Source organism: Papio anubis, chromosome 12 (genome assembly GCF_008728515.1).
Source record: "Papio anubis isolate 15944 chromosome 12, Panubis1.0, whole genome shotgun sequence".
Taxonomy (NCBI): Eukaryota; Metazoa; Chordata; class Mammalia; order Primates; family Cercopithecidae; genus Papio; species Papio anubis.
The window spans coordinates 110,428,086-110,444,988 of NC_044987.1; the positions used below are offsets into that span (position 1 = coordinate 110,428,086).

The 16,903-nt window shown below is 35.7% G+C and overlaps 1 protein-coding gene across 10 annotated transcripts in view; it reads left to right on the plus strand.

Annotated features, from left to right (window-relative positions):
• LOC101009144 (membrane-spanning 4-domains subfamily A member 8-like) overlaps positions 1-16,903 on the plus strand; it is a 60,663-nt gene that overhangs the window by 24,517 nt on the left and 19,243 nt on the right. For 6 of the 10 annotated variants that reach the window (XR_001894746.3, XR_004177564.1, XR_001894747.3 and 3 more), the window contains exons 5-6: positions 5,284-5,403; positions 11,106-11,226. Coding sequence is in view for 5 of the 10 variants with exons in the window: in XM_021925685.2 (XP_021781377.1) it covers positions 5,284-5,403; positions 11,106-11,225 (240 nt within the window). In the remaining 5 variants the exon portion in view is untranslated. The other 4 variants (XM_017948340.3, XM_017948337.3, XM_017948339.3 and 1 more) reach the window with 4 other exon arrangements.

Sequence of the window (16,903 nt, forward strand, 5' to 3'; positions counted from 1 at the left end):
AGAGAACAAAGTTCGGGCCCAACACAAGTCCTCCAGAGTTACAGCAGGCAGTTCGTGAGTTGGGAGCTGAGCACTGGCCCCCTAAAATCTCCCAGAAATGAAGACAGTTAGCTGAATCCACCTGATACCACAATCAAACCCTCAAGGTCATCAAATAGGATAAAACTTTAAAAAGATACAAAGGTCAGCAACCTCTAAGACTGAAGGTAGATAATCCCCTAAAGATGAAACAGAACCAGTGCAAGAATGCTGAAAACTCAAAAAGCCAGTGTGCCTTCTTTCCTCCAAAGGATCACATTACCTCTCCAGCAATGGTTCAGAACTGGACTGTGGGTGAAATGACAGAAATGTAATTCAGAATATGGATAGAAACAAAGTTCATTAAGCTACAAGAGTATGTTATAACTCAATGCAAGGAAGCTAAAAATCATAATAAAACATTGCAGGAGCTGACAGACAAAATAGATGCTACAAGAATTTCATAATGCAATCATAAGTATTAGTAACAGAATAAACCAAGCAGAGGAAAGAATCTTAGAGATTGAAGACTGGCTTTCCAAAAAAAGACAGGCAGACAAGAGTAGAGAGAAAAGAATGAAAAGGAATGAACAAAACCTCTGAGAAATAAGGGATTATATAGAGACTGAATCTATGACTGATTGATGTACCTGAAAGATATGGTTGGTTCTATGTGGAGAACAGAACCAATCTGGAAAACATATATCATGATATCATCCATGAGAACTTCCTCAATATAGTGAGAGAGGCCAACATTCGAATTCAGGAAATGCAGAGAACTCCAGTAAAATACTCTACAAGAAGATCATCCACAAGACACACAATCGTCAGATTCTTCCAATGCCAAAATGAGGAGAAAAAAAAATATTAAAGGCAGTGAGAGAGAAAGGCCAAGTCATGTACAAAGGGAACCCCATCAGACTAACAACAGACCTTTCAGATGAAATCCAGCAAGCCAGAAGAGACTGGAGGACAATATTCAATATTCATAAAGAAAATAAATTCCAAACCAGAATTTTATATCCAGCCAAAGTAAGCTTCATAAGTGAAGGAGAAATACGATTCCTTTTAGACAAGCAGATGCTGAGGGAATTTGTTACCACCAGACCTGCCTAACAACAGCTCCTGAGGAAGTCACTAAATATGGACAAGAAAGACCATTAGCAGCCACTACAAAAACACACTGAAGTACACAGACCACTGACGCTATAAAGCAACTACATAAACAAGTCTGCAAAATAAACAGCTAACATCATGATGACAGGATCAAATCCACACATATCAATATTAATCTTAAATGTAAAAGTGACAAGCTGGATAAGGAACCAAGACCCACCAGTATGTGGTCTTCAAGAGATCCATCTCACATACAATGACATACATAGGCTCAAAATAAACAGATGGAGAAAAATCTACCAAACAAATGGTAAACAGAAAAAAGCGGAGGCTGCAATCCTAGTGTCTGGCAAAACAGACTTTAAACCAACAAAGATCAAAATAGACAAAGTAGGGCATTACATAATGATAAAGGGGAGGTCAGGAGGCATATGGAAAATTTCTGCTCAACTTTTCCATTAACCTAAAACTGCTCTTTAAAAAATTATCTATTTTGGCCAGGCGTGGTAGCTCACGCCTGTAATCCCAGCACTTTGGGAGACTGAGGAGGGAAGATCAAGAGGTCAAGAGATCGAGACCATCCTGCTCAACATGGTGAAACCCCATCTCTACTAAAAATACAAAAATTAGCTGGGTATGGTGGCAAATGCCTGTAGTCCCAGCTACTCGGGAGGCTGAGACAGGAGAATTGCTTGAACCGGGACAGGCAGAGGTTGTAATAAGCCAGGATTGCAGTGCTGCACTCTACCCTCTACCCTGGCAACAGAGTGAGACTCCATCTTAAAAAAAAAAAAAAAAAGCTATTTTTAGAAAGTCAGGTTGATCCCAAAATATATGTGTAAATAAAAAGGCTGCGATAATCTTCAAGAAAAACAATGTGGACGTACTCTCTCAAATTTTAAGACTTATTAAAACTTTAAAAAGACAGTATGATATTATCACTCAAATAGACCAATAAAATAGAACAGAATAGAGTTTCCAGAAACAGACACATGCCTACATAGACATTTGATTTCTGACTAAGATGGCACTGCAGAGCAATGGGAACCAAGCAGCCTTTTCAGTAATTACAGCTATCTGAACATGACTCATGTGAAAAGAATGAAACTTTAGTCCTACCATATACCATACACACTCAAAAAAATCAGTTTCAAGAAGATTTCAGATATAAATGTGAAAAGTAAAATTAAATGCTTCTAGATGATAAGTGTATATTTTCATGATTTTGTGGTAGGTAAAAATTTCCTAAACCAGATATAAACAGGAAAATACATTAAAATTAGAAACTTGATTCATCAATTGGCACTATTCACAAAAACTAGGTAAGCCACACAGGGAAAGTTAATTTTACAATTATCACCAACAAAAGACTTGTATCTACAATATATCGAGAACTTCTAAAAATCAATCAAAAGTACAGATAACCCAATAAAAATAGACAAAATCCTTGAGCAGTCACCTTATACAAAATGATATTCAAATGGCCAATAAATTCATTAAAATATAATCAGACTGAAAAGGGAACCCTTATACACTGTTCTTGGGAATGTAAATTGGTACAGTCATTATGGAAGACAGTATGGGGATTCCTCAAGAAATTACAAATAAAACTACCATATAACCCAGCAATCCCTCTTTTACCAAAGGAAATGAAATCAGTAACTCATAGACATATCTGTATTCTCATGTTCATTGCAGCATTATTCACTATAGCTTATATTTGGAAACAACCTGTGTCCATCAATGATAAATGGATAAACTGGTACACACACACACACACACACACACACACACACACACAAAACAAGGGAATATTGTTAAGCCTTTTTTAAAAAGGAAATACTGCCATTTGCAACAACATGGATGAACCTGAGGTACATTGTGTTAAGTGAAATAAGCTATACACGAAAACAAAAAGAATGTATGATCTCACTTATATGTGGAATCTAATAAACACCAAATACATTGAAACAGAGAGCAGGACAGTGGTAATCAGAGGCAGGGAGGGGAGGAAATGAGAAGTAGATCAAAAGGTACAAACTTGCAGTGATGTAGGATGAATAAGCCTAGAGATCTAACATACAGCATGAGGACTATAGGTGATAATATGTATTTAAAATGTGCTCAGTGAGTAGATTTTAAGTGGTCTTACCACAAAAAAAGTAATTATGTGATGTGATGGACATGATCTTTTGCGTGACAGTAGTAATCATTATACTATGTATAAGTGTATCAAAACATCATACTGTACAACTTAAATACATTGCAAAATAATACAGCTATTTTGTATGACAGTATGGCAGAAACAATAAAAATAGAAAAAAAATAAAAGCAATGTGCTTAAGCTCATTAAAAATTAGGAAAATAAAAATTAAAACCACAATGAAATACTACAGCAAAATTGCCAGAATGGTTAACTTACTGGCAAGAATGTAAACAACTACTAGTGGAAGTTTAAATTTCTACAACCACTGGAAATTTGTTTGACCGTATCTTCCAGAGTTGAACATATGTTTGCCCTATGACTGAGTAATTCTACTTCTATCAGAAATGCTTACATATGTTTTATGAAAGGAAATAAAAGTTTATAGCCTCCTTTTTCACAGTGGCCAAAACCGGAAATAACCCAAATGTGCATTGGTAAAAATATGGATAGACAAATCATAGCACACTGACAGAATGGAAAATAACATAGCAATGAAAATGAACAAAACTACTACTAAACGTAACAAGACTGATGAATTTCATACAAACATAATTTTGAGTGAAAGCAACAAGGTACAAAACAGTACATACTGCATGATTACATTTATATAAAGTTCAAAAATAGACAAAACGAATCAATGGTATTGGAAGTCAGCTAGTGGTTTCTCTCATGGAGGACGGTGGGAATAGGGAGTGAAAAGAGATATAAGTGATTGATTTCTGGGTTGCTGAATAGGTTTGGTGTCTTGATATGGGTGGTGGCTACATGAATGCTTACACTTTGTAATAATTCTCTAAGCTGCATACTTTAGAATGCCTGTTATGGCATCAATGTTTATTTTTAAAACGATTTCAATGTAATTTACTGCATTAAAGGATAAGAAAATATTTGATCATTTTAAAAGATGTCAAAAAATAATTCAACAAAATCTGTAATCATTCATGGTAAAAAGCTATTAGGAATATCTAGGAATGTCCTTTTGATGACAAAAATATTTATTAAAAATTTACAGCAAATATCATACTTGATAATGCAACTTTAGAAGCATTCCTATTAAAACGAGGCACAAGACAAGAATAAACACTTTCATTGTTACTACTCAATATAGAAATTTGACGTCCTGGTTAATGAAAAAAGACCCAAAAAAAGTCAGAAATATAAATATTGGAAAGGAAGAGCCAAAATTCACTTTTTTTTTTTTTTTTGAGATGGAGTCTTGCTCTGTCGTCCAGGCTGGAGTGCAGTGGCGCGATCTCAGCTCACTGCAAGCTCCACCTTCTGGGTTCACGCCATTCTCCTGCCTCAGCCTCCCGAGTAGCTGGGACTACAGACGCCCGCCACCACGCCCGGCAATTTTCTGTGTTTTTAGTAGAGACGGGGTTTCACCGTGTTAGCCAGGATGGTCTCGATCTCCTGACCTCGTGATCCACCCACCTCGGCCTCCCAAAGTGCTGGGATTACAGAAACTCACTATTTTAAGATGGTAGGCATGGCTTCTCCCAGGGCCTTGAAAAAAGACCTGTGCATTTGAGAAGCTCAGAGACAAGTGCTTTTAGCTTCATGGTAATCCGCCCCTGCAGAGAACACTGGGTTTATTCATGATGTCAGTATTTATTGCATTGTCTTCACATTTACTGTTGCTAGTTTTTCTCTCCCATTAGAACGTAGCACTTTCTTGTTTGCCTCAACACAGTGCCCATAAGAATTTTATATTTAGCAAGGAAATGAAATATCTGCATGCAGTATCAGAAAACCATCTGTATTATTGGAATCCTGACACATTTGGAGGTTGGGAACCCTTAGAGTGAACTTTGATTCAGAAAAAAATCAGAAATTATAACAAATCCTCAGCTTTAACGTGTTGATCAGAAATGCAAACTGATAACTTCATGTCAGCTTGTTTGTTCCACATATAACCAGTTGACATTTTGTATCTATTCCAGTTGATGTATGCCCTATGGATGAATTTTAGCAGTTTGGGTCTTTCAGTAATTGGTTTACTTCTAACTGCATGTGAAATTACACTCTTTTTACTGCAAGATGAAATTATTCAGTGGCCACACGTAAGTACAAGGTTTTACAATATATTTTTCACAGAAACTTACATTTTAAATTTGTTTGTAAATGAGCAGACCTACTTTGGTGTTGGACAAAGGCAGAGGTGATCAAAATTATCAATTCACACTTGGCATGACCACAAGTCAGGATCCAAACCACTGAATAGACCTTTAAAACTGTGGCCAAAACAAACCTCAAGAAATCAAACAATGTTACATAAAATAAAATAACTGAAATGTAGATTATTGAGATTCAGATGAAGGATGATGGTGAAGATACAAAAACCTTAAATAAATATAGATATCTCTTCAAAATAAAGAGATATTGGAAGTTGGCAGGCTCACTGACACAATGTACTAGATACATTCCAGTTATCTGTGTCTCCTCAATCCGTATTTACAGTGCCCAGAACTTAACAGATGTCTAATAAGAGTTTATTGAGTGAATGTAAATACTTTTTATTTTACTATCCTTTCTGAAAGTATTCCCAGCAAAATACTCCTGAGCATCAGTAATCAGAAATTATCTGTACGCAATAGGCAGGTAAGTCGCAAGTCCCCTGAATATGCTGTAAATTCACCTTTTTTTTTCCACATGGCACTAACCATTTGATTTTAAGGTAAATATTATGGATATGAAAATTGAAATGCAAAAAAAAAAAAGATGAACATACGGTCATTGGCTAAATGTGCATGGGATTCCTAGTTGCTTAAAGTTAGAAACCTACGTATATCGGGACGGGGGAGGTGATCCATTAACACTTCAGATGTCAAAGACCTGATGGAATTAGGACAAAGAAAGGAAGTCCCTTTTTTTTTCAAATTTAAAAGATGACAGGATAGTTAGGACAGGTATCTGCAGTTCAGAATTTTTACACTCATAAGCATTATTGGCATTTTGATCATTTTAGGACTACACTTAATATTTTATGACACCATGTGTACTGCATGCCTTATGCAGAAGGAAGGTCTTAAGAATTCTGAGGCCTATCAAGTGTTCATATCTATTTTTCAAATCCTGCTTGTGCTTTATTGATGTGGCAGCTCAGTACGTATCTGGAAGTTTTGTTTGTATAGGCTATAGGAGTAAATAAGAACACTTTAAATACTTGATTGAGTAACTAGCTGGTGGGTCTTAGAGGATATCACTCACATGCACAAACACAAAAGATATAGAGCAAAGGCCTAAGACATCACAGTACATTCAAAGGTCAGCCTGCCCCACTCCTTGGAAGTTTATTTTGTCACACATCATGGGCAGAATCCTCTCAAGCAAATTTAATGACAAGGATGTTGAAGTATGATGGCTTTCCATACCTAAAGCTATTATAGAGGTCATATAGTGGCCCCTAAAAAACTTTTTGTAAAGTATCAATAATGCATGAATTCATTAGACTTCCGCCCAGGCTTTGACATCAATTTCATGTTTGTTCTGTCTTCAATTTTAGCAGAATTCATGTTTCTCTGGTAGGGGCTTTTTTCAAACTGACTTCTTATCCTTCTAAGTGCCTCAAAGTAAATCCTGTTAAGACATGTTATGACAACTTAGTGTGAGTTTATTTTGGTGCAAAAAGTTTTTGAAATCCGTGCATAGTTTTTCCATAGTATGCATTTCCCATAAACTTTTTGAAGACCCCTTGTATTAGGTTGAACCATTTGAAATTGCTGATATCAGACCATTTTTAATCTACAAATTGTCAGTATTGTATGATCCAATCCAATGTATTAGACTATTCCAATATTTGTAATTTGGAATATGCTCCTTGTGAAATCAAGAGGAAAATAATAATGTAGATATATAGGTTTTAGAATACTATGAATTACCAATATTGACTCACAGTTTTTGCACTAAGTTTCCTGATAGGCAAAGTGAAAATGAAATTCAATCATCATGTGAATAAATTATCTATTAGGCAGAAAGGTTTCAGTTCATTATGGATAAAATGATTCCTGTAATAGTACTTTACAACCATTTATTCATGTATAGTTCAGTATCATGGACATTGTGTCATGAGGTAGATCAGCAAAAATAAACTCCTTGAAGGCTATGATCTTGTCTGCTTCAGATACTGCTACATCCCCAGCATCTTAGAACAGGACTTGGCACAAAAGAGGCACTAATTTATATGTGAACATTCCTACAGAAAAAGCTAGAGTAGCTTCCAAAAAGCTATTTCTTATTTAAAAAAAAAAAAAAAAAAAAAACTTCTAAGGAAATTCTGGGGAAACTTTAGAGTCAAGAAATTGTGAACTAACAATGGTTGCTTCCTAATGACCTGCTTTGATCAAGAGATAAAAGCTCGAGAGGTGGTGAGTTCATGAGATTACATACTTCAAACTATTTCATAAATAAATCATGGCTCCATGATAAGAATTGAGTATCAGACCGTTTTCAGGTGTATGTTATTCTGGAATGATTAGAACCTGAAGATATTTGTAATCACATTAGACTTGTAAAAATTAAGCAAGCTGGTAGTAAATAAGCAGATTTATGTTCTTTAATAGAATTTGAAAAGCAAGGTTTTCAGTAGATGAGCTCTCATTCATTCTGACATAGTTATTATTACAACCGGGACTTCTCTTAATCCATTCTAGCACATATATCAGGTTTCCCATATTTTATGCCACAAATCATGTTTTTAAATGTATTGACTGGAATATTTTGGTGAAAAGTATGTCACCCAAACCAACCTTAAAGAATGACTTAATAACACTCTTGGAAAAAAACCTGGATTCAAGGATTATAACTTCATAGTTATCTCATTAGAAAAATTATTTATAAGATTAATAAAAATAACCAAAGAAATGGAAACTTAGAAAATATATGACATTATTAGATAAAAACAATGAAATTAAGAAATATTTATCCAAATTAATTTTCTTGCTTTAAAATAATTGGTATCAAATATTTTTAGTGGAAATTATTATTTAACATGATCAATTGTCTCTGGTGGCTACTCCTACTTTGTGACAATTAAATAATGTCATTAGCATTTAGGAAGACGTCTGTCCTCTCCTCTAAGTAAAGTATGCCTGAAGCTCTTTTGAAAGGCATTCCAATTACTAGAATATCATTTAAGATTCAAGAGAGACCAAATATGATCATTTTTATCTCACTGTCTGTCAGATCTTTATTACCAATAGTCAGAAGAGCAATTTCTGCTCACCCTATTCCTCAGTCATGTTCACATGAAAGAGTCTCATAAGAACCACTCATTATAATAAATTCATTTAGTATAATCTATTCCTATTCAATCTAGTCATAATGTATAATCATTAATTATATGGTCATTTAATATAATGTAGTCATATGACCATATTATAATTAATATTAATAGATTATAATACATCCATTTAGTATAATCTATTAATGTGATTATACTAAATGGATGTATTATAATTAGTGATTATACAATATAACTAGATACAATATGAATAGATTACATTATATGTATTATACTATTATAGTTAATATAATATATATTATAGTATAATATATAATACTATTATAGTTAATATAATATATATTATAATATATACTGTTATAGTTAATATAATATATAATACTATAATATATAATACTATATTCATAGTATAGAATATAACATATAATGTGATTAAATTACCTATTAGGCAGAAATCTTTCAGTCTATCATGGATAAAAAGATTCCTGTAATAGTACTTTACTCTAAAACCATTTGCTCATGTAGAGTTCAGTATAGTAGACATTGCATCATTAGATAGACTCATGAAAATAAACTCCTTGAAGGAGTTTATTAGAAAGGAGTTTTATTAGAAATTATTAGAATTTTATACATATAGTATATTCTATGCTATGAATATAATATACATATGCTATGACTATAACATATGTATTAGTCCATTTTCACACTGCTGATAAAGACATACCCAAAACTAGGAAGAAAAATAGGTTTAATTGGACTTACAGTTCCACGTGACTGGGGAAGTTCTCACAATCATGGCAGAGGGCAAAAAGCACTTCTTACATGGCAGTGGCAAGAAAGAATGAGGAAAAAGCAAAAGCGGAAACTCCTGATAAGCCTATTAGATCTTGTGAGACCTAATCACTATCACAAGAATAGCACTGGAAAGGCTGGCCCCCATGATTCAATTACCTTCCACTGGGTCCCTCCCACAACATATGGGAATTCTGGGAGATAAAATTCAAGTAGCAGTTTGGGTCCAGGCACAGCCAAACAATATCAACATATTCATAGTACAATAAATTCATATCATTTGTTCCCATTTGAAATGGAAGAAAATGAAAAGAAAGCCGTAAATAGTCTTCTCAAATGTTGATACTAACAGAGTGAGCTAGAGAAATGCATGTGGAAAGCATTTTGGCAGTATTTACCATAAAACAGCTTTTTTGAAATCCATTTTAATCAAAAGATAGAAAATCTTGGATGAACCAAAATATGTAGCAAACTTAAATATTGTATTTCCACTTAAATATTCTATAAATATTAAGTATTAAGATTCTACGTACATATAACTTCTTATGGCATAATTTTAATGAAAAAATGAGAAACGCTATTTTCTTTTTTTTATTATCATACTTTATGTTCTAGGGTACATGTGCACAACGTGCAGGTTTGTTACATATGTATACGTGTGCCATGTTGGTGTGCTGCACCCATTAACTCGCCATTTACATTAGGTATATCTTCTAATGCTATCCCTCCCCCCTCCCCCCCATCCCACGACAGGCCCTGGTGTGTAATGTTCCCCTTCCTGTGTCCAAGTGTTCTCATTGTTCAATTCCCACCTATGAGTGAGAACATGCGGTATTTGGTTTTCTGTTCTTGCAATAGTTTGCAAGAATGATGGTTTCCAGCTTCATCCATGCCCCTGCAAAGGACATGAGCTCATCATTTTTCATGGCTGCATAGTATTCCATGGTGTATATGTGCCACATTTTCTTAATCCAGTCTGTCATGGATGGACATTTGGGTTGGTTCCAAGTCTTTGCTATTGTGAATAGTGCCACAATAAACATACGTGTCCATGTGTCTTTACAGCAGCATGATTTATAATCCTTTGGGTATATACCCAGTAATGGGATGGCTGGGTCAAATGGTATTTCTAGTTCTAGATCCTTGAGGAATCGCCACACTGTCTCCCACAATGGTTGAACTAGTTTACAGTCCCACCAACAGTGCAAAAGTGTTCTATTTTCAACTATAACAATGTTATAGAAATACATAAATGAGAAAACAGAAATTACAATCTTATAAGTCTGCCAGAACTAGGATGGAAGTCACCCAAGAGAGAGAGTAGAGTAAGCGAAGAAAAGGGGGCTAGAACCAAGTTCTAAACAACTCCAACATCCAGTAGTACTAATTTTGCTATTTTAACTTACCCAAGTCTCATTTTCTTCTACTCTAAGGTGAGAACAATAATGCTACCTACCACAAAGGATTGAGTGAACCCAATGAAATAATGCATATGAAGCATTTAACACAAATTCCTAACCATCTAATAAGTGCTCAACAAGTGTTTGTTACTACAGTATTATCTTATATACAGACAAAATCATCACATTGTATTAAGGTTGTGGTACTAGTATTACGGATGAGTTTTCTGTTTTCTACATTTATTACAATTTTATGTTATCTACATGTTGCTAGAAATTTTAGAAATGTGAAGATCTCTGAGGAATATAGATTTTCTTCTTTTTTATTTAGAAAAGTGGAATCATGCTTTCAATGTATTTGTGGATATTCTCCACCTTGGAGTTGGTCTTTGCAAATACAGTGACCGGATGGATAAAAAATGCAAATAATCATGGCAACAATACCATGTAATGTGAGTATTTCATTTCTCTGACTAATTAGGAAGTAGTAGTCTGTTATGAACCCATGCTAAGGGATTAAGATTTCAGTAGAAGCTTTTTCTACTTAGTGCTTCCACTAAACACTGAATATGAGCTGAAGCTGACTGGACTAAATTTATCTGTGTACAAATGAAGATAAACAATTCTCCTAGACACATTTTTAGCATCAAAGGGGTGTGTGTCCACATCCCCAGAGAAAATATAGTAGGAGATGTATCATTTTCTGGCTCAGGTCTATTTCATTTGAAGGATAATTGTGTGGAGATCAGTCCACTAGGTCTGTGTCTTATAATTAACAAATAAAGTTTAGGTCCCTGGCACCTGGGATCCTTGGAGCAGAAGGAAGATAAAACATGTTGGGAGAAGAGAGAGAACACGTCCTACTGTCAGACACGGCTGGTCTTAGATGACACCAGCGATACAGAAATAATGTATTTCTCTTCTCCAAGCATCTCCTCGAAATAGGCAAATAGCAGCCTTGACATTCAAACTCATCCACAACTGCCTGAAAGTGAATTAACCTTAAATCTGATAGGAGAGAAGGAATGAAAATGAAGAATCCAAATAGTATGAGGAAGTGACAGAAATACAAAAGAACATCGGGTCATAGCTGTGGATCAGGCTGGAATAGAAGGAGTAAACCCCCAGTTACTCTGCATTTTCCAAACCCTACCCTGGACTTTCAACATGTACCTGATGGGTTATGTATTAAAGTAACCTGAAATAAAGGAACACTTCTCAAATGGACATTTGCCATATGATTGGAAAAACTGTCAGTTTCGAAGAGAAAGATTTAGGTAACTTAATTTAAAAGCCACCAGTGACCAAGAGATCTGGTTCTCAAAGCTCCATATTCTCTGGAATAAAATGCAATCCATGTGTTTTAAGAAAAGAAAATATTTTGGCTATGTAAATAATGATGAAGCCTCACAACACCAAGGAAAAGGGGGGAAATAGCTGAGTTCTAGCCCAAGAACGTGGAAATAATTAATTTAGAAATCCTCATAATGAGAGGAAAGTGTAAGAGGGAGGAGTTTGACAAGCCTGAAGCACAGCATTGGAGGAGGTGAGTGACTAAAGAATCTCAGCTGAAAAACTCGAGGGACATAATGGTACAATGACCTAAATGTTATAAGAATATCAGATCAAGACTTGGGTAAAAGGTCAGGTTTGTGAAATTATAGGAAGTAGTAGCCAAGTGGTAAAGTAGCCCAAGTCATAAGAAAAGGTACACAAACAATTAAAAACTGAAATCATGGTTGTAGCTAAAAGCAAAACAAACCTCTACAAAACAAAAAGCTATGGATGTCTGCAAGCAAATTCCAGTCTCTGGGTTCCTAAGTCTTGACCCTCTTCTGCAGGACCTGAAGGGAGTTGGCCTCCTGGAAAGGGAAAACCAACAGAAAATGGAAAGTTGGGAAACCAGAGAAGAGAGTTATCAAGAAATTTTTTAATGTTAAATTATGTTTTGTATATTGTTTACAGTTACACCATACAAATAACACTGGATAAAATACAACCTCATGTTAACTATAATGACATTAATAAATCACCTTCCATTTATTCTAAATTCTTTCATCACATAGTATATATCAAGCATAGCACTACACTCTTAATAGTTTAATTTTATTAATTTAACTTGAAACTAAATACTCATGTATGTTCTCTTTAGATTTTTAGTGTTTATAATGCATGGCCGTTCATTTCTAATCAAAAACGAAAACATCAAAAGCATATGTGCCCTTTCCTAGGGGTAAAAAAAAAAAAAAAATCCTGAATGGTGAGAATAATCCCGTTAACATCCCTTCCAAAATGACCACCCAAAATTTTGTAGTCTGACACAGACAGTCCTCACTCATCAGTTTTTCAGATTTGATTCATCTGCCCAGAGAAACATGAAATAGATGACTCAAGAAAAGGCTTAGGGTCTCTCAGAGTCCAAGTAGGAATTAATATTCTTATTAAAGAATAAGCTGAAAAAGTAGAGAAGAGAATATAATGGAGAAAAGGAGTGTTTATTTATTATTTATTTATTTATATATTTTTGAGACGGAGTCTCGCTCTGTCGCCCAGGCTGGAGTGCAGTGGCGCATCTTGGCTCACTGCAGGCTCCGCCTCCCGGGTTCATGCCATTCTCCTGCCTCAGCCTCCCGAGTAGCTGGGACTACAGGAGCCCGACACCACGCCCGGCTAATTTTTTGTATTTTTAGTAGAGATGGGGTTTCACCATGTTAGCCAGAATGGTCTCGATCTCCTGACCTCGTGATCCGCCTGCCTCGGCCTCCCAAAGCGCTGGGATTGCAGGTGTGAGCCACTGCGCCCGGCCAGTAGTGTTTATTTTCATATGATTGCATCGTTCCTCCGAATCCTTGCAAGTTGTGTCTTTGAATCACCTATCAGGTCTAATTCAGAAAAGGAATTTAATTGGGAAGAATTTGGAGAGTCATTTATTAGGATACTTCAATGACTTAGAATAAGACCACTCAGGATATATTAATGATCAGCTTCTAATATTTAACTTATCTCAGGTTCATTGGCACAAGGGGACTCCTTCTTACATATTAAAGAACAGAATCATCATAACCTCAGTGCAGGATGAAAAAGTTTCATGGTGAATGAATCATCATTTCGGTCATGACCTCAGGCTGGGATGAAAAGGTTTAATGGTGAATAAATGGTCATTTTGTTCAAGTGACTTTCTAGAAAACATACAGTGAAGTTTGTCTCAAAGTTTCTTTCCCCCATTCTATAATTAAAAATTAAGAACACATGGCCGGGTGCGGTGGCTCGCGCCTGTAATCCCAGCACTTTGGGAGGCCGAGGCAGGTGGATCACGAGGTCAGGAGATCGAGACCATCCTGGCTAACACGGTGAAACCCCGTCTCTACTAAAAATACAAACAATTAGCCAGGCGTGGTGGCGGGCGCCTGTAGTCCCAATTACTTGGGAGGCTGAGGCAGGAGAATGGCGTGAATCCGGGAGGCGGAGCTTGCAGTGAGCCGAGATTGCGCCACTGCACTCCAGCCTGGGCAACAGAGCGAGACTCCGTCTCAAAAAAAAAAAAAATTAGAATACATAACTCTGGTTATATTTTCTGTATGGAGATACTGAGCATTCTCAGTTGGATCATGTTGTCTTGAGTTAGGGAATTATTTCACCCAAGAAAACTTGCGGGAGTGGTGACAGATTCTCCAAAGTAAGCATAATAAGCAAGATGGACGCAAGGAGGAAGCATAGGTTGATAGGGTAATATTTTAAATGCTGGCTCAAGGAAATCAGTATGTCATTATTAAGAGTAAAATTAGCATGAAGTATAAGCACCCCATAGCCTAGATAATCTTCTCTAGACCAATAATAGTTCTAAACATACTGTACTCTAAATACATTATTTCTGAGTAATTTCTCCTCAATGAACACTTGAAATTTGCATAACTTGCCATTAGAGAGAGGGCATACTTCAATTATACATATTCTTACTGTTACTGCATACACTAACGCCCACTAGGTTAACATGAAATGTTTTAACAACAGTGCAGCCTTCAGTTTTCCAGAAGGTCCAGTTTCCAAAGAATTATAGCATTCCTTATGCCTAATGTCCTAGCTACAAATAATGATACTGTATAGTTTTTTCACAATATGAATTTTATGAAACATTTTACTGAGATTATCGCATCAGATCTGTTAAATCTCTACCCTATTTTTATTTCCTTTATCTCTACACTCTACTCTCAAATATCTCCCCTCATGAGGAACCATTCCTTTGTATTTAATATAAATGGTTTTGTAAAACCACTTTCTAATTTTAAGCTACTTTATATGATTAATACATAAAAGTGTCAAGCCAGTTTCTAAGATCCACAGCTGCTGTTGAGATCCAAGTGCTGTCTGTGGGAGTCCATTCTGTGCTGTGCATGGGAATGTGTGTGGTACTATTCAAGGTAGGGTTCCCAGGGTGCTAGGAGAATGCTAGGAGAATGTGTCGGCTATTTGGGAAGCCCTCTGACAAGTCATTCTGCAGGGTTTATGGTCAGGTCTCTTGGTGGAGTTCAAGAGCTGGTTAGCAGGATCTGCCACTACCTCTTGAGAACCACACCACCAATTCTGTGTACTCCTTCCCCTTTTCTCTGCTCCTACCTATCTCCAGATGATTCACACTGCCAGTCCCCTCAGGGTTCAGGGAGAGTAACAGAGAAGTGGAGTCCTAGACAGCATCTCACAATGCTGGGGAAGCTGACACTCGCTCCACTCTCACTTTCCCCCATGGAGACTGGCCTAAGAGGCCTTTCTTGGCAAGGAGCTATGCTGCCCTGGGGAAGGGGTGATGCAGGTAAAGTAAAACTTTTCTTACCCTCTTCAATGTACCTATTCTCAGATTGTTTGCTCCACTGAGGTGCTGAAATCTCAGCTAGGCTCTGGGGGTCCCACAATATATTCTCAATCATGAGTGTTTAGCCAAAATCTGTGTTTCTATGAGGGGATAATTCCCGAAGTGTCCTCTTCTGCCATCTTTCTAACATTTTCATCTAATGTATGGGTTTTTTTCTATTTTTTAATAGATAATGTTCTTTTGTGTACATATATTTAAATCATGTGGATGGTATAGTGTCTGTGCACATGTGTGCCAGTGCATAAACACATGTCCTTCTCTTAGTTACTCACCACCACACTTTTATAATTCATCCAGGCTGCCAATAGTATATCAAACCTGTTAACGTTAAATGTCGCATAATACTTCATAAAACACACCTTTACCTATCTGCCTTCTAAATGATGAACACCTAGATAGCCTCCAATTCCCTGATCCCTTGAACAAACCTGCAATGAATGCATGCATCTCATATAGAAAATTATCTCTGAGTATAATTATGGATTAAATAGTTTACATCTATTTAGTTTACTTAAATACTAAATAAATAGATATTCCAGAACGGCTGCTACAGTATGTATTCCTACCAAGCAAAGCATAAGCAATCCCAAAACCCACATCTTTTAACAGAACTATCCAGCTTTTGACAGGCTAATGAGTATAAAGTATTATACTTTTATATCTCATTACTTTTCAATCTGAATCTCTGTGATTATCGATAATTATGATCATATATTTATGTGATTGTTAAAATGTTAGTTCTTGTTAATGAAATCAAATTAACAAATTATTTGCCACATGGTTACTAATTTTAAAGTTTTTCAGAATCCTTGCATATGCCTATTACACATGGTATTCTGCTACATTTCTTCCTATTAACTTCAGTTTTACCTTCTATATTTAGAGCCCCCATCCATCTACAATCCAGTTTATATGTGATGATAGGTAGTAATCTACGTTTATTTATCTCTAGTTAGCAAAATGGTTTTCTCAATAATATCTGCTAAACAATTCATCTCTTGCCATGAAGTTTTGTTATCTTTCCCACATATATATCTTAATAATGTATAGAACAATCTGACCCTTCTATGTCCTTCTTTTTTAAGGTTAACTTAGTATTCACAAACATTTATTCCTTAAAATTTTAGAGTTTATCAAGTTTCTCAAAAAATTCAACTTAAATTTTTCACAGAATTAATACATTAATTTGGGGAGAATTGACATCATTATAATACTGATGTCCATCCAAGAGCATGGACTGTCTCTCCATTCATTCAGATCAT